The 17,217-nt window shown below is 43.2% G+C and overlaps 3 protein-coding genes across 3 annotated transcripts; 2 read left to right on the top strand and 1 right to left on the bottom strand.

Moving 5' to 3' along the window:
- Positions 1 to 142: 142 nt before the first annotated feature.
- Positions 143 to 2,595, top strand: LOC9661920 (beta-hexosaminidase 3). Its single transcript, XM_024687903.1, has 14 exons — positions 143 to 548; positions 607 to 681; positions 739 to 774; positions 828 to 939; positions 1,002 to 1,072; positions 1,138 to 1,268; positions 1,330 to 1,395; positions 1,446 to 1,546; positions 1,603 to 1,662; positions 1,712 to 1,745; positions 1,791 to 1,889; positions 1,938 to 1,997; positions 2,054 to 2,304; positions 2,370 to 2,595. Exons 1-14 carry the CDS (start codon positions 147 to 149, stop codon positions 2,537 to 2,539), a joined length of 1,668 nt encoding a protein of 555 aa, XP_024543671.1. The 5' UTR covers positions 143 to 146; the 3' UTR covers positions 2,540 to 2,595.
- A 56-nt stretch (positions 2,596 to 2,651) lies between these two features.
- On the bottom strand, positions 2,652 to 6,047 carry LOC9661919 (trifunctional purine biosynthetic protein adenosine-3). Its single transcript, XM_002982710.2, has 16 exons — positions 5,832 to 6,047; positions 5,679 to 5,776; positions 5,524 to 5,625; positions 5,422 to 5,481; positions 5,181 to 5,356; positions 5,011 to 5,113; positions 4,788 to 4,946; positions 4,438 to 4,732; positions 4,294 to 4,388; positions 4,138 to 4,239; positions 4,018 to 4,077; positions 3,794 to 3,966; positions 3,638 to 3,740; positions 3,406 to 3,564; positions 3,181 to 3,348; positions 2,652 to 3,122 (listed from the first exon to the last, which is right to left on the bottom strand). The coding sequence occupies exons 1-15, from the start codon at positions 6,043 to 6,045 to the stop codon at positions 3,187 to 3,189; spliced, it is 2,061 nt and encodes a 686-aa protein (XP_002982756.2). The 5' UTR covers positions 6,046 to 6,047; the 3' UTR covers positions 2,652 to 3,122; positions 3,181 to 3,186.
- A 1,908-nt stretch (positions 6,048 to 7,955) lies between these two features.
- Positions 7,956 to 10,666, top strand: LOC9661918 (beta-hexosaminidase 3). The gene is made up of 15 exons (XM_024687902.1): positions 7,956 to 8,420; positions 8,472 to 8,546; positions 8,603 to 8,638; positions 8,699 to 8,810; positions 8,880 to 8,950; positions 9,004 to 9,134; positions 9,183 to 9,248; positions 9,310 to 9,410; positions 9,465 to 9,524; positions 9,580 to 9,613; positions 9,659 to 9,757; positions 9,807 to 9,866; positions 9,922 to 10,172; positions 10,251 to 10,455; positions 10,521 to 10,666. Exons 1-15 carry the CDS (start codon positions 8,004 to 8,006, stop codon positions 10,639 to 10,641), a joined length of 1,839 nt encoding a protein of 612 aa, XP_024543670.1. The 5' UTR covers positions 7,956 to 8,003; the 3' UTR covers positions 10,642 to 10,666.
- The last annotated feature ends 6,551 nt before the right edge of the window (positions 10,667 to 17,217 follow it).

Genomic DNA, 17,217 nt, shown 5'->3' with positions numbered 1-17,217 from the left:
ACTCATTTTTACAGTCTGTACAAGTGAAAACTCCAAAATCGCTTTCTTGTAAATCTAGGGCCGTCCGATCTCCTCCATCCAAGGGCACAGACTAGAAAGCTTAAGATGAGTTTGAATGTCAGTCAAGCTTACCTTACTCCGAAACTATGTTTGGGAGCAACGGACTGAGGAAGATTTTTGTGCTTGGGGTTATAGCTCTTGTGCTTTTATTCATAATAATCACTAACATTTTGTGGAGTAAGAGTAGTGGTGATTCTTTCTGGCATGTTGGCCCTTCAAGGTCTTTGGTGAACTGGGATGATCACAACAGCACAGGAGTTTTCATATGGCCAGCCCCCAAAAACGTCTCCAAGGGATCGATTTCCATGAGACTGTCCACAAAGTTTGCCATAACTCCTCCCAGAACTTTAAAAGTCTTGCAAGCAGGGATTGATCGCTACACGGTATTGATTCTCAAGCAGAGAAAGCTAAGGATTCCAGCGAAAAAGAATCCACCAGATTTTGTTTTGGACGAACTTCGTATCGAGCTCAAGTCATTCAACCAAAGCGTGAGAGAGACAAAAATTATAACTTATTTTTCTAGGTTCTCTTTCTGTATTTTGGCAGCTCTATCTTGGTGTAGATGAATCGTACCGCCTCCAAGTCCCCGACCCTTCAAATTCAAGGGTAGTATTGCTCCAGGTAAGCAAAATCTTTGAAGTTGAGCGCTGATTCACCTCCTTTCTATGCTCATCCAAGGCAAGAACTGTCTATGGGGCCCTACGAGGACTCGAGGTAGGCTTGAAACAAAAGTTTTGGATTTGCTAAACTATTTGCATTTTTTATAGACTTTTAGCCAGATTTGCACTTATGATGCTGTCGAAAGAGCTGTGCTTTTGCAAGGCTGCCCATGGAACATTTTTGACGAGCCTAGATTTTCATATCGAGGCCTTTTGATTGGTGAGAACTTTTTTTCTTTAGAACAGGCAACGGCTTCTAATTATTTTTCACTCGCTTACCAGATACTGCTCGACACTACTTGCCATTAAAGACGATAGAGAATGTGATCGACTCCATGGCCTACGCGAAGCTTGTGAGTTCCAATTTCTCTATCCCTTATATATGAGCCGAGCCCCTTTCTAACTTCTTTGCCTCCAGAATGTCTTGCACTGGCATGTTGTGGACGAGGAGTCCTTCCCTTTGGAGATTCCATCGTTTCCAGAGCTTTGGAAAGGCTCCTACTCTATCTCTCAGCGCTACAACCTCGATGATGCAAAAGCTATAGTCAAGTAAGCTATAGCTATACTTTCAAAGAGAGCACAAATATCCTATGCTTTTATTCTTATACAGGTATGCTCGATTGCGAGGTATACATGTCATGCCAGAGATTGATGTCCCAGGCCACGCTCGCTCATGGTAAACTTCTTCTGCCTTCATTGTAAATTAATAGATTTACTTGCGTTTAGGGGAGTTGGATATCCTGCGCTATGGCCCTCTCAAAACTGCAAAACACCTCTGGACATCAGTAAGAATTTCACTTTTGAGGTGATAGATGGCATTTTTTCCGGTATGAGCATGTTTTATATTGAATCAAAATCCTTGTGTCAACTCTATGCTGCCTAGATCTCTCAAAGGTGTTTCCATTTGAGCTGCTTCATATAGGAGGAGACGAAGTTAACACTAGTAAGCAGCAAATTTTCTTGGTGATTGTCAGCTTATTTTCTGCTAACAGGATGCTGGGAAATCACAGAACCTGTAAATGACTGGTACGTTAGATTCGGTTTTACTAAACATCCAACTGTCTGAAGCAGGCTGAGAAAGCACAATTTAACACCTTCACAGGGCTACGAGTTTTTTGTGCTTCAAGTGCAAAAACTGGCCTTGAAGCATGGGTACCTTCCTGTCAACTGGTAAGGAGATTAGCCATGTCGGATTCCATTAATTTTTGCTCTCTCTAGGCAAGAACCATTTGAAAAATTTGGACCAAGTTTGTCAAGGAAAACAATTGTTCACAACTGGTAACTTATCAAAAGGGGTTGTCTCTCTAACTCAGATTGTTCAAATGGCTATTCAGGTGGGGCACTCAAATTCCTCCCAACACTGTCAGCTCGGGCCTCAAGAGTATAGTTAGCGAGCAATTTTCATGGTACCTGGATCACATTGATATACCATGGGAGGAGTTTTATTCAAAGGAACCATATGATAACATTGCCAGCCACAAAGAACAGCAGTTGATTATTGGAGGTGAGGTTTGTATGTGGGGTGAGAAAGTTGATGCAGCCAATATCCAACAAAGAATATGGCCAAGGGCAGCAGCGGCGGCAGGCAAGCTAGCTTCACTCTATTTGCTTGATATATTTTTCTTGGCTAACAATTTTTATTTTGGTCAGAGAGGCTTTGGAGCCCATCTAATGTCACAGGTCTGGGTCCCAAAAATGCTGCTCCTAGGCTTGAATTTTTCAGAAGCCTGCTGAATGAAAGAGGAATAGCTGCTTCTCCAGTGAAATCAAAAGAAGAAGGCTCGTCCAAGCCTCCAGATTCTCCACACTCAACACTATGAATATCTGTTCAAACAATCAATTTTGATTAAATGACTGGATAATCATTCATGAGTGACCAACACCTATTGTGTTTACCTAACTCTACCATAATCTTTCCTGTTTACCGCTAGATTTTAGGTAGAGACCAGTTTTTATTTCTTGCGTGCACACGGAATCTCAAAGGAATCATTGTACGACAAGATCGTTTGCTTCGCAATAAGCCAACCTTGAAAGCGATACATGGAGGAAGACGGGGACATGGGAGTGTGGAGGATCTCCATGTATGCTCCAGGACAATCGTGACAGGCTCGTTCCAAAGTTCTCGATCTGGATCGACGGGAAGGTGCAACTAATGGTTGATCTCATCCAGATTTTGAAGAAATTGACAAGATGGCCATGAACTTGACGCGATCATTAGAGGAGAGCCACCGCAATAGTCGCGTCCCGTACAACCGCTCCTCCTGGTGAGTGACGTTCCTGAAAACTCTGTGATCATCAGGAAGCACACGCCGATCACGAATCTCTTTCCTTGCCTCTGGTTTAACGAGTTGGATTGCGGAGAGATCTATGCAGAGGTGAGAGACAAGATCACAGCACAGGTCCCTGGCGGATGTGAGAGGTGAAACTTTGTCAGCTCCGGAGTGAAATGTATCAAGCTTACCTATTATTATTCGTACACCACTCGGGCGCCCTGCACGATTTCGCCCATGACAACGCACTCCTTGTTTGTGGAAAGGATTTTCTTTACGGCGCAGGGATCCAGCACCAAAACCATGCCTACTCCCATGTTAAAGGTTCCGAAAGCTTTCTCCGGTTCCATGCTTCCCGCCTGCTCCAGAGGCGGCAAGCATCAAGGGAAAGCAAAGCAAAACCCATTGGAGTGTACCTCTTGCAGCCACTTGAATATGCGAGGAACTTCCCATGAACTCGTTCTGACAGTCGCCCCCAATCCCGATGGTAGAATTTTTTGTATGCTGCCAGTGAGTCCGCCTTCCGTAACGTCGGAAATTCCCTTCACTCCGCTGCAAGAGATCATTTCCAGCACCTGCAAAATGAGAAAAACGTTAGTTATTCTTTCCTAATGAGAACTGAAGAAGAGCCAGAGGCTTTCTCTGAACCTGCTTCACATAAATCTTGGTTGGCATGAGCAAGCTTTCTCCGATCGTGACTTCAGAGCCCGGGAGCTTGCCCTTCAAAGATGCATTCGCATTCTTCAAGATGCTAACCAACAAAAGAGAATTAGAGCTTATAAAGATATGAGAGCTTGTCCTTACCTGTCAACCATAGAAAATCCATGCGAGTGAATGCCACTGGAGAGCAGCCCGAGCAGGATATCTCCGGCTGCGATGGTGCTGCCGTCGATTAGAGCACTCTGCTTTACTCTACCGGATGCGTAGGCATTGAGCATGTACTCTCCCTCGGCGTGAAAGCCTTGCATTTCTGCCGTCTGTAAAAGAGATTTAGCTCGCCATTCGCAAGTCAGAAACAGCTGACGTACTTCCCCTCCTCGCAAGCCGCACTCCGCCTGAATACAGCCTTGAACAACTCCCTCGATAACCTGAACAGTCAGCAAAGCATTCGATTTTCCAGTAGTTTTAACAAGCAAAACTTGTTCAACCTGTTCTGCTACGTCCACGTCTAAATGGCTGGTGGAGAAATAGTCCACAAAACTCAAGGGAGTTGCCCCAGTAGTCACAATACTATTAACGTTTACCGCAACCTGCCAAGAAACTTGAATTAATCGTGTAAACGCGGAATCCAGAACAAACACTACCAGATCGATGCCAATAGTGTTGTGAACTTGCATCTCGAGAGCCAACTGCAATTTCTCATCGACTCGTTCGGCTCTGCTAACTGAGAATTCATCGCCTACCAGATGAAAACTAGAGGTCAGTGTAAATAACAGAAGATTATTTACCAATCGGGAAGAGACGCGGAGGCTGTCCTGCAAGTCTTTGCAGAAGCTCCTGTTGCGAATCAGCGTCGAGAGTTGCGACACCCTCATTAGTGACTCCAGGGCCTTTGCATGGATCAGACGAGGCAGTGCTCAAACGGTCATACACCACGCCTTTTCCTTGGATAACCGTTCCAATAAGATAAGACGGTGCGTATTCTTCAAGAATTTTATCCGCAACACGAGGCTCCACCACGAGAACCATTCCTATTCCCATGTTGAACGTGCGAAGCATTTCTTCTTCTTCCACATTGCCAGCCTTTAAAAACAAAACGTCATGCTGCAGAGATTAGCTTTATAAACTCATCGCTTACGTCCTTGAGCCAGTTAAATATTTGGGGAACATGCCAGGAACCCATTCTGATCTTTGCGCCAAGACCAGCAGGAAAAATCCTTGGTAAGTTGTCAGTCAGTCCCCCTCCGGTAATATGAGCCATGCCCTTCACTTCAACTTTAGAAATTATGTCCAGAACCTACACAGTGGCAAAAGAAGAAAACAAAAGATTAAAAACGAGCATTACCACATTCTTCTCGTACCTGCTTGACATAAATTTTTGTTGGAACAATCAAAGCCTCTCCAATGGTTACATCTGCTCCCGGAAGCTGGTCTTTCAGAGACAAATTTGACATGCTTAGTATTCTAAACGGAAAACCAAAAGAGAAAAAATTTGACAGTCTTATTGGTGAGCGGAAAATCGAGTGCAAACCTGCGAGCCAGAGAGTAGCCATTGGAGTGAAGCCCCGTCGACGGCAAACCGACGAGAACATCTCCTGACACAATTTTACTGCCGTCGATCAATGCGTTCTTGTTCAAGCTGCCGACGGCACAGCCACTCATCTCGTACAGCACTCCATCTGGATACAAGCCCGCATTTTCCACCACCTTCAATTTACCTTTTAGAAACAAGGAAAGAGAAAAGAATCGGTGATCAGTAACTATCTTCGTACCTTTCCTCCAGAAAGCTTGCAGCCACCTTGATTGCAGCCTTCGAGAATACCTCTGATCGCCTACGCAAAAATAAATCAATGAATGACATCGATCACTCGTACCTTTTCTGCGATCTCCGTGTCTAAATGACCAGTGGAGAACTGGTCCAGGAAATACATCGGCCTTGCTCCAGTGGTGACAATATCGTTCACATTCATGGCAACCTGGAAACGAAAGCTGTTCAAAGCTCCCAAAAACTCTAAAGAAATCTACGTACCAAGTCGATGCCAATCGTGTCGTGAGCATTCATCTCAAACGCAAGCTTGAGCTTTGTCCCAACTCCATCCGTCCCGACAACCTCATAAGAATCCTCACCTAGATTGTCCCAAGAAAATCATTCCATCACAAGGAAATGCCACAAAGAACATACCAACAGAGTATAATCCCCCAAATCCTCCAATCCCCGGCGCCTTGGCCGCGATCCTCCGGACGAGCTCCGATCCAGCGTCAATGTCGACCCCGGCGTCTTTGTACGTGAGCGCTGGGAGGCGCCATTCCTTGCGGCGGCTGAATCCAGCGGAAGGATCAACGCGGGCAAGCGGCGGGAGCGACGCGATCGACTGGAAGCTCTCCATGCTTCGCATAAACCCTAGCTAGTGTGCTAAAACCCCAAAAACTTCTTCAAAAAACTTCTTTATATCGAGTGTGGAATCGATATCGGAAGAGAGCTCTAGTTGAGCAGCTTGTCTATGATGATTCCACTGCCAGCGATCACACTGCCAATGTGATGAGCGCCGCGAACGAGATCCAGGACTTCATAGCCGCGAGCACTGTCGCAAACGAGCACCATTTCCAGTCCCACGTTGAAGGCTGCCAGCATTTCTTCGTCGCTCAAATCCCCGGCCTGCTTGGAGCAAACGATCAGATCAAACTATGACTCGAGAAACTCTACCTCTTTGATCCACACGAGCACTGGCGGGAGTGGCCAGGAGCCGAGCCTTCGTATGCTCGCGCCAAACTCGCGAGGTCCCAGAAGTTTGGCGATGGCATCCGTGATCCCCGCGGAGGAGAAGTGAGCGGCAGCCTTGATTTTCTTCTTGGCGATCAGATCAAGCACCTAGATAGATGATCCAAGTAAGATCTTTTAACGTTTCTTAGAGTGTTCTAACTTACAGTGGATACGTAAATGCGAGGTAGAGTGAGGATGGCCTTGCCGACGCTCTTGAGTCGTCCATGCTCCTTTGCGAGGCTGATCGATCGATGCAGGAGATTCTCAGTGTCAAGAACAAAAGTCCATTGATCGAGCGAGAGTTTTATCACCTGAGGACGCTTCCAAACTTCTGGGAGTGGAGCGCTTGGGTCTCGAGGCCGATGAGCCAGTCCCCGTCTTGGATCCCACGTCCATCCAGCAAGAGCTCCTTGCGAACTTCGCCCAAGGCCATGCCGGCAAGAACTCCGCGCGGAGTTTTCTTCTGTGAAACATTTAGTCGTGTTAGAGATGATCATTCTAGAGCAGCGAAGTTCTTGAAGATTACTCCACTTCCGCGGTTGATGGGGCAATTCCCGGCGATGCATGCGCTTGTGACCCCGGAGAGAAGCTCATCCATCTCGCGTTCGTTGTCGCCCAAAGCATCGGTGTGGGAAAAGAAGCTCGGCTTTGCTCCACTCGCGACGAGACCGTTGAGAGCGCTCGCAACCTGGATCCAAGAATCGTTTGGAAGATGAGAGAAAAGATCTTGATCGCCTCGATCCGGAGGGATCTAAAGAAAGCGCGAAAGAAAGAAACTTACAAGATCGTAGCCAATGACCTCCAAGTTTCTCATCTCCCGCGCGACGAGGAGCTTGGAGGTGGTGCCGACAGCGCGAGTGACGAGAAAGGAGGAGCCATCGCCGGCGTCCAAGAGTGAAACTCCGGGAATGCTCGGACAAGCTGCGACGGATTGTAGACGCCACGCATCGCCTCCTGTTGCCAAGATCCTGGGACGCGCAATGTAGGCGATGCAAGAGAGCTGTGCCGCCATCGCTGGATACTCTCTTCTCTCAATTTTTGATCTAGCTCTTGAAATGGAACCCTTGAACTATATACCGCGAAACAAGAAATCACAAGAAGCCGAATTTTCGTCTCATGAGAGAGATCCAGTGCTCTTCTCGATCTCACGGAAGCACTCGCAGCTCCAGCGAGGTTTATTTCTACCACTTGGTGACGAAAGAATTTATTCACGTTTGCATGTTGCCGATTTGGCAGCCTTTTGCGCAATGCGTGGCATCAGTGAAGAGCTCTTGGAGAGATCTATGAGCCCAGGCACTGCGTTCTCAAGAAAGATGGATTCTTCAACTGCGATTTTGATCAAAGGAAGATTGCTGTTGTTTGAATTAAGATTAAGACTAAACTGTTACAAACACAAGTTTTTTTAATAAACTGATTATTATGTATATAAATGTTTGCCAAAGTGTCAGCAATAGCCAGCCTTCAATTTAATAATCTCAATGTAACATTGTCAACGAAGCATATCACTAAAAAGGAATCTTCTTGATGGACTTTTCCAAACGAGCACTCAACCTTTAAGTTTGGCAGGAACACAAGTACCACAAAAACGCGACAATGTTGTGGAGCAGCAAAAGATTGAGGAAGATTTTTGTGATAGGAATTTTAGCTCTCATACTCTCATCCATTGTCACCAACACTTACTGGAGCAAAAGGAGCAAGTCTTCTTTCTGGCATGTTGCCTCTTCAATCACTTTGACAAATTGGGATGATCGCAGCAGCAACACTAGCGTTCTCATCTGGCCAGCTCCAAGAAATCTCTCCCAAGGCTCTATTTTGATGACACTGTCCAGGCAATTTTCTATAAGTTTTTCATCAGCGGCTGGGGAAAATCTGGAAGTCTTGCAAGCAGGAATTGATCGCTATACCTCACTGATTCTCAGGCAGCGAAAGCTGAAAACTCCAGCAAAGATTGATCCAGAGAAGTTTGTTCTTGACGAACTTTGCATCGATCTTAAGTCGTTCAACCAAAGCGTGAGTGACTTTACTATTTGCCTAGGGTGTTTGTAATGAGTTTTTCGGCAGCTCCATCTTGGCGTGGATGAATCCTACCGCCTCCAAATCCCTGATCCTCTCAATTCCAAGGCGGCATTGCTCCAGGTAAGGAAAGATCGTGAGGCTTATCGCCTGATTTTCTTGCGTTCCATTCATTCAAGGCAAGAACTGTTTATGGAGCTCTTCGAGGACTCGAGGTAAGACCAAAAAAAATGTGTGTGGGATGGCTCTATTCATTTGTCTCCTTTTTTTTCTAGACCTTTAGCCAGATTTGCAGCTACGATGTTCTCGCGAGAGAGATTCTTGTACAGGACTGTCCGTGGGACATTCTCGATGAGCCCAGATTTTTTTATAGAGGGCTTCTGATTGGTAAAGTTTCAGTTTTTCTGTGGTTGTCTTGTTGTTCTTGACGTAAATTCATTCTTTTTCTCTTACCAGATACTGCTCGACACTACTTACCACTAAAGACGATCGAGAATGTGATCGACTCCATGGCCTATGCGAAGCTCGTGAGTTTGAGTTCTATCGATCAAATCTGAGCTCTTCTTTTCTTCCTTTCCAGAATGTTTTGCACTGGCATGTTGTCGACGAGGAATCCTTCCCTTTGGAGATTCCATCTTTTCCAGAGCTTTGGAAAGGCTCCTTCTCAATCACTCAGCGCTACAACCTCGATGATGCAAAAGCAATAGTCGAGTAAGCCATACTTTCAAAAAGAAAACGATCAATCTGTGCATTTGACAGGTATGCTCGATTGAGAGGTGTGCATGTCATGCCAGAGATTGATGTTCCTGGACACGCTCGCTCATGGTAAGCTTGTTCTCTCTCCAGATTAAAGTTATCATTCGTTTTTATGATTTTTCTAGCGTAGGGGAGTTGGATATCCTGAGCTATGGCCTTCTGAAAGCTGCACAACACCATTGGATATCAGCAAAGAGTTCACCTTTGAGGTGATAGATGGCATATTTTCTGGTATGATCTTCTTTGATTATGGATTGCAATCCTTGTAAACTCGAGATTATATAGATCTTTCAAAGGTTTTTCCATTCGAGCTTTTGCATATCGGCGGAGACGAAGTCGACACAAGTAAGCAAAAACCATCCTCAAGTTTTTAGTTTTTTTCTTATATGGTGTTAAACAGGCTGCTGGCAAATTGCGAGGCCCACAAATAACTGGTATGCTACTTGAAGTTTATAGTTTATCAACTCTTTGAAAATCAGGCTTGTAGAGCATAATTTTACAGCAGCAGAAGCGTACGAGTTTTTTGTACTCCAAGTCCAAAAGCTGGCCATGAAACATGGTTATGTTCCCGTCAACTGGTAACATGCTTTTGATCTTCGATCGCATTATCTCGTGGTCCTTTTACAGGCAAGAACCATTTGAAAAATTTGGACAAAGTTTGTCAAGGAAGACAATTGTCCACAACTGGTAAATACTTCTTTGACACATTTCCTCTCACCTTTGAAGAACATCCTATAATCAGGTGGGGACCTCAAATCGCTCCCGATGTTGTCGAGTCGGGCCTCAAGTGCATAGTCAGCGAGCAATCTTCGTGGTATTTGGATCATATTGAGATACCATGGGAGAAGTTTTACTCCAAGGAGCCATTCGACAACGTCACCAGCGAAATTGAACAGGAGCTTATTATTGGAGGCGAAGTTTGTATGTGGGGTGAACAAGTTGATGCAAGCAATATCCAGCAAAAAATATGGCCAAGAGCAGCAGCAGCTGCAGGCAAGCTTTCTCTACATGTTTTCTATCTTGTTCTTGTCTGATTATTATGCTTTTTGTTTTTTTGTTTTTTTGGTTTAGAGAGGCTTTGGAGCCCATCCAAAGTCACAAGTTTGGGTCCTGAAAATGCTGCTCCCAGGCTTGAATTCTTCAGAAGCTTGCTGAATGAAAGGGGCATAGCTGCATCTCCTCTGCACCCACAACAAAGGCGAGACTCGCTGCAGCCTCCAGATCTTCCAGATTCAAGTTCAACAATGGTGAATCTATCAATGGACACTGATCAGAGGTAAGAACTTAGAAAAACTTCGAATTTTTATGCTGAGAAGCTCTCTCTCTCTGTGCATCACACAGGATTGGAAGCGAAGAAATCGACCAGAACTTTTCCACTGATCATGCCTTGGCTCCCAGCGCTATTGAAGAAGCTCTTGTGAGCGGGGCTGATTTTTCTCCTGGTTTTTCTTCTTTCAAGTGACAAATAAAGTTATCACAGTAAGTAATTCACGGGGTTGACTGTGAGGAAGCCAGCCTTGACTTTTCCGCTGGTCATCCTCAAGCAGTCAATGGCATAGCTCCAAGTTGACCCCAAAACCCCCACAAAGAAATCACAGTCAGCAGCCATCAAGAGATTGACATAACTATTCTCAAAATTTTTCCTCTTTCCCAGTGAAGCCATGTACTCGGCCATGCTTGTTGCTCCAACCTGTCTCTTTATATCGGTGAAGAAAAAATTCCATCCTTCATACTCCTTGCTTTCATCAATTACATTCTAGCAAAATATAAATGAGAAAGAAAAACAATATAAATAAGTATCTGAGAAAGAAATAAACCATTTGTTACCTGCATTTCTGTTGAAAGCCACACACAATTTATGTGTGGGAATTTCTTGCGCAGCCTCATGGCGAGCTTCATGTAGTCTTTAAAGGGATGGACTTCCATATCGATGTTTTTATCTCCTTGTCTCACGTGAATGCTCACTAAAGGCCGTGGAATCCATGGTCCATAGCTGCTCCAAACATTTGCTTCCATGGGACTCTCACTATGAGAGCTATGATTGTTAGAGTTCCAATTGCCTTGTGGGTAATTCTTTAGTATCAATCTTGCTGCTGCCTCTCCAAATGCCTCATTCCGGGCTACGTTTAGTAGATTGCAAAGATACTCGCTCGGGAAACGCATGAGATATCGGAACACCTGAAACACACTTATTAGTATAAACTAATGAGGAGTTAATTAAATCTAATAAACCTGAGCTCTCCACCACCTTCTTTCGTTGTTACCATTGACATCTGCCATAAGAACCCCATCGAGTTCCACTGATGGTTCGATTCTTTTCCAAGGCTCACCCCACAACCTTCACAGCAGGAAAGAGGAAGACGCTGTGATTTCGATTATATCAACTCTGCTACGAACCTTGGGACAGTCCACCCGTGATTATAATCAAAATTTACAAGAAGGCCTTGATCCCAAGGTTCCTTTTGCGAGGAAAGCTCCAAAGCCCGGGCAATACATTCACTCGAAGCCTCAGGAAGGAAATAGCAAGACCATCTCGCACGATCCAATCCTATATGATAAGAATTTAAAAAGATTCTAAACCTCAAGAGAGAAAAAGTATTATTACCCAAACATCCCGAGTGATTTGCCCCGTGATATGCCTTGGTCACCAACACCCTCTTTTGCATGACAGCCATCGAGAACATAGCCGAGAGATATACAAGCTCCGAGCCAACGCCGATGGAGGTGGGTGTTTGCTGGCTAAACCAGTCTGCCATGAGAAACCTTGCATTGCTGCAATCTTTGGGGTGTTGATTCAGCCACAAATCATGCTGGACAAGCCTTGTCAAGGGGAGATTCTCGTCATCACCACCAAGAATCTAGGAACAAGAAAGTTTTAAAGTTAGAACAATCAATAGATTTATATACCCAAGGAATGTTGAGACTGGGAACTGTTTTGTTGATGTAGAACATTTGATCCATTATAATCTCCACCCCTCCACTATCAACACTTGATCCCTGCGACAAGCTCCAAGGGGGCCATTTGCCATTCTCTCCACGACCATCCAACTTAGCATGCAATTCACCAGACCTTTTGCAATCTTGGATGTGAGGAGCATAAGAGAGTGAATCGAGATCTAGATTGACGCTCTTGTTCATCACTCCATACAGGGTCTCGCTCCAAAGATCCACCACATCTCTCACTCTTTCTTGATGCGTTTTGCTAAAGTTGACCGCGAAATTGAGCACGCATCTATCACTTGGGTAGCCGATCCAAAGAAAAATCAGTAGAAACAGTGCGGTAGTCCACAAGAACTTGCACCACAAAGATTTCTCCATGGGATGAACTTCACCTAAGTGATTAATATAGATCGGACGGCCTCGTCTTTTTTACATTTCTAAGTAAATGATTTTGGTATTTTACAGGCTACTTTAATTACGTTCCATGTGGTCATAGAACGTGAGGAATTTAATGGTGAACATGTTTGGTATCTACTAAATCATCATCTTCGCATGTAGTTAGGTCCAAAAGAATCTCTACCAGTTTTTTTTAGAGCTACTTACCACTTTTGGTCCTGAACCCAAGCAATTTGCCATGTTTTGAGCCATGGCATAATTGGATCAGCATCAGCAAGGACCATGGCACAGGAGAGGCCACAGCTACCACAGCAAGGCACAGGAGGGTGGGGAGTAGCAACCACAGCAAGGATGGCAATGGCAACCATGGTTTAGCAAGGCAGCAATGGTTGGCACACACATCACAAGTTATGTATACAGATGTGGGAAAGTGGGGCTTGCGTGTGTATATCTAGCGGTGGACAAACCGACGGCGGCGATCGCGCTCATAAATGGCATTGCCAGCTTAGGGTTAGGGCTTGTATCTGGCAGTCTGGAGAAATTTAACTACATGACAAACTAGTTTGGAATATTATTTTGTTGTATAAAGTTTTAAAAAGTTTTCTAATGTTTTTTTAATAGTTAATAGTGTATTTATAGTGTCTTATATGGTTTTAAATGAAAACATTACTTTGTTTCTTCATCAAATATGTAGAATGTTTTGGATTTTTTCAAAAAATAAACATAGTTAATCATAAAACTCAAAATATATTTTTCCATGAATAGTCCTATAATTTTTGTGATTTGATTTAAGTATATAGTGTTTACATGTCTCTAAATATTTCATTAAATCTTTCAGCATCTTAAATGGTCAATATACTTTCATCCTAAATATTCATATCACCAAGTGGCCAACTTTTAAAGCATGTTCAAATTATATACCATATACAACATAGATAAATACACCAATTTACATTTAACACACACATCAATGGATTCACTGTATCAAGTTCGGTATCCTACAGCAATAACAGAGCCACCAAGCACCAGCACAACTAAGCAATGGCAGTAGAACCAAATAGTGGGCCATCCAACTTGGCATGCAATTGCCCGGACCTTTTGCAAAATCTTTTATCTATGCTCTTGTTCATCACTCCATGCAAGGTCTCGCTCTAAAGATCCATCAAAAGTCCCACTCTTCTGTCGAGTGCAAACCTACGAGCCTTAGAGAAGCCATTGGAGTGAAGCCCTGTCGATGGCAAACCAATGAGAACATCTCCTGACACAATTTTACTGCCGTCGGTCAATGCGTCCTTGTTCAAGCTGCCAACGGCACAGCCACTCATCTCATACAGCTGGATACAAGTCCGCATTTTCCACCACCTTCAATTTACCTTTTAGAAACAAAAAAAGAGAAAACAACGGTGATCAGTAACTATCTCCATAGCCTTCCTCCACAAAGCTTGCAGCCACCTTGATTACAGCCTTTGAGAATACCTCTGATTGCCTAGGCAAAAACAAGTGGAGACACATATATCAATTGGGTAGTCAAATAAAATTCAGTAGAAACAATGAGACAATCCACAAGAGCTTGCGCCACAAAGATTTCTCCATGGGATTGGGAGTGTAAACAAGAAATTTAATCCAAAGCGATTCTTGGACTGATTGCCGCTGACGGCAGCTCTACCACATAAATGCTCCTTCATTGCCCGAGTCACAGATACGGCCACGATGTTGCAATGCTAGTATGCTCGTTCATACGATCACAAACCACCAGGTATTCTTCGTTGCTTCTCTTCTGTTGGAGCATCAAGGCCTGGGTTTCCCAATTCTTTCCTTCCAATTGGCCAGCGATCGCTCCATCGGCACTGTAGCATTGGAGCGCTGTGCACGGTGGAGCTGAGGGAGATTGCTGGCATTCCTGCGTGTTGGTTTCGTCTTGGCACCACCCGATCTGTGCTAAATTTCGTTGTGTGTGAGGCAGACTATGGCAGCAGCAAATTGTCGGATTGCTGATACTGAGTAGGGGATTGCAAATGTAGCATGGCTGGCGAATGATCTCATTTCTCTGGCGTTCTTGGGACGCAATGTGACCAACTATGGGGGTAAAGGGCAAGTTCATGACATATTATCATGCAAATCACCAAAGATGGTGGAGAGCTTAAGTAAGTTTTGATAATCCTCCTTCATCAAATGCTAAAAATTGCCCTGCTAATGCTGGGTGGCTGGCAAATTTCATGTCATTTTCTAGAGGTTTAAGTGATCTAATTATATGATAAATTAGGACCACAATTTTTGTGAAATGGATTGACTATGTATTTTAAAGCAATATGAGCCTTTATTATTTAAATTATCAACATTAACACCTATTAAAGTCAAAGCGCTATTAAAATTTCTTATGTTAATTTTAAAGTTCGAGTCTATAATTTTCATTAGAAATCATATGAGCTAAAGGTGAAAGTTAGGGAAGGCAAACCTTTTTCACATTGAGTTTGATTCATTTTCAAAATGTAATAAACCACAATACATCATTATAAATGACATATTTTCAATATTAAATAAATGTATTATATATGCAATTTTATTTGTTTCATGCATTTTCAAGGTCTATATTTGTATGCGCTTCATTAGCATATTCTATATTTGTATTAGTATCCTCAAGGTTTGAAGTAATTTTTGCATGTTCAAGGTCTAAATTAGTTTCTTCATTAGCACATTCAAGGTTATTATAAGTATAAATACATATGCTAGTGTCAATAGTTAGAAGCAACTAGTGACCTGGTGATATATGCCTCTCAATACTTTGCAAAGCCAAGGCATACTTTCAAATTGCATACTTGCATAATTGCAAATTGAACATTGAGTTCAAGTTGGAGAAGTAAAAGAGTTTAGCCCAGAAGAAGTACACACATATTGTTTAGACTTGGGAATCTTTCTCCCTCACTGAAGTGATACAAAATTGTGTCATAGCAGGTCCTCTTGAGAAAATATGGTGTTGTTATTCATGGATTTAGCTAAATGTGAGGCAATTGGGAAAAGCAAGTGCAATAGCAACACACCCCAGCTCACTTAAGACTGGATATTATTTTGGCTGGAGTTACCAATTTTATTTACTGTCCCACTACCAAGCAATACCTAGTAGTTCTAACATTGATTTTAAGTTCTTATGGAGATTAACATATGCATGTGATCACCAGTTTTGTTAAGCACTCTCTTCACAGAGCCAACATATCTATATACCTAAATTCAAATGAGTTCATTAAAAAATCTATGGAGCAATACCTAAATCAAGAGCTCTATGCAATTGAAATTGAGGGAGCAAGCACCAATTTCCCAATTTGATATGCATGCACAGTCAAATTTACCTTTTCTCTCACAATACCCAAAGGGCATGCAAGTTGTGTCAGATAGCTAATTGCCCGGACAAAACTTTATCAAAATATTTTAGGAAAGACATGGTTAAAGAAATAACCTTTTGACTATTACCTTTCCATCCGACAGTTGGAAGGGTAACTGCCATTGGTTGGATCTGAGGGCATAAAAGTTTGGCAATTCCTCATTATTATAGATTAGAAAATGTTGGTGGGTTGGCAAAGTGAAGTCCTTGAAAAACTTCAAATTTGAGCCAAAAGACAAATACATTAACCAAGAGTTTTATGGGGAAAATCTTTCAAAAGAAGCCTAGCACCTCACCATGCTTAGAATGTGTTGCTATTGGCATCATATAAAGGACACATAGTTGAAGAAACATATAAAACACCCAAATTTAGTTACTAGCAAAGGCAATCCTCAATGTCCCTAAGTGGCTTCTTTTTAACCATTAGTGTTTTATATAAGAGAATTGTAGTCATCTACTCTAGTGACTATAGCTAGACAACATCAATCTCACAACCAACCAAAAGGCATATGCACAAAATCAAGAGTTGAAAGTCATCCATTACCTGTAAAACAAATGCCTTCAATTGTAGTTACTCTACCATGGCAGTATGGCTATCACTGCGAGAGCCAGCTTCTCACATGTTAAAACCTAGTGTAGAACCTAAAAATTAAATTTCCTCTATAAGAACATAAAGATCTTACCTATTCCTAGCTGGGGCGTGCTACAAAGATGAACAGAAAATTCCTATGCAGTGTATAAGAGATCCAAGCAAGCTCTTTAGTTCTATAAGCACCAGCCATGGTGCTCCATTGCTAATCTGGCCTAAGCAATAACTTTTGCGAAAAATGGGATGGATAAGACCCTAGACACAATATATATATGAGCCAAGCTCTATATACCCAAAACTGAGTTTTAGATGGAGTTCAAGAAAGAGTCCAGGATGGAGTACGAGATGGAGACTAAAATTGGGTTCGAGATTGAGAACCAAAGCTAAGACTGAAACCAAGTCTAAATTCAAATACTAATACAAATCAAGGGGTAAAAGCCTAAAGTGTTTATTCCCCAAGGGGGGGGTGGGGGATACAAACAAGTATCCAGCTTGCTACCTCACTGACACTCAAGCTTCCCAATTGGCTTTTGATATGAGCAGCGGCACAAACTTTTGGGCCTCCATCTTTGGCATGCTGCCTCTTCTTACTTCAAGGCTAAGGAGCAGTAGTAAAAAAGAGAAACATGGAGTGAGTGAAACTTTGGTGTTAAGGAGGATTTGTGGTAAAGAAAACTTCCCTGGCTGGAAGAGCAGAGAAGGAGGAGCCCGTCCTCGACGAGGTCTAGGGATCTCAG

The sequence above is a fragment of the Selaginella moellendorffii genome, unplaced genomic scaffold (genome assembly GCF_000143415.4).
Source record: "Selaginella moellendorffii unplaced genomic scaffold, v1.0 SELMOscaffold_55, whole genome shotgun sequence".
In the NCBI taxonomy this organism is placed as follows: domain Eukaryota; kingdom Viridiplantae; phylum Streptophyta; class Lycopodiopsida; order Selaginellales; family Selaginellaceae; genus Selaginella; species Selaginella moellendorffii.
Note: the sequence above shows the minus strand (reverse complement) of the source record. Positions and strands in the feature narration are given on the sequence as shown.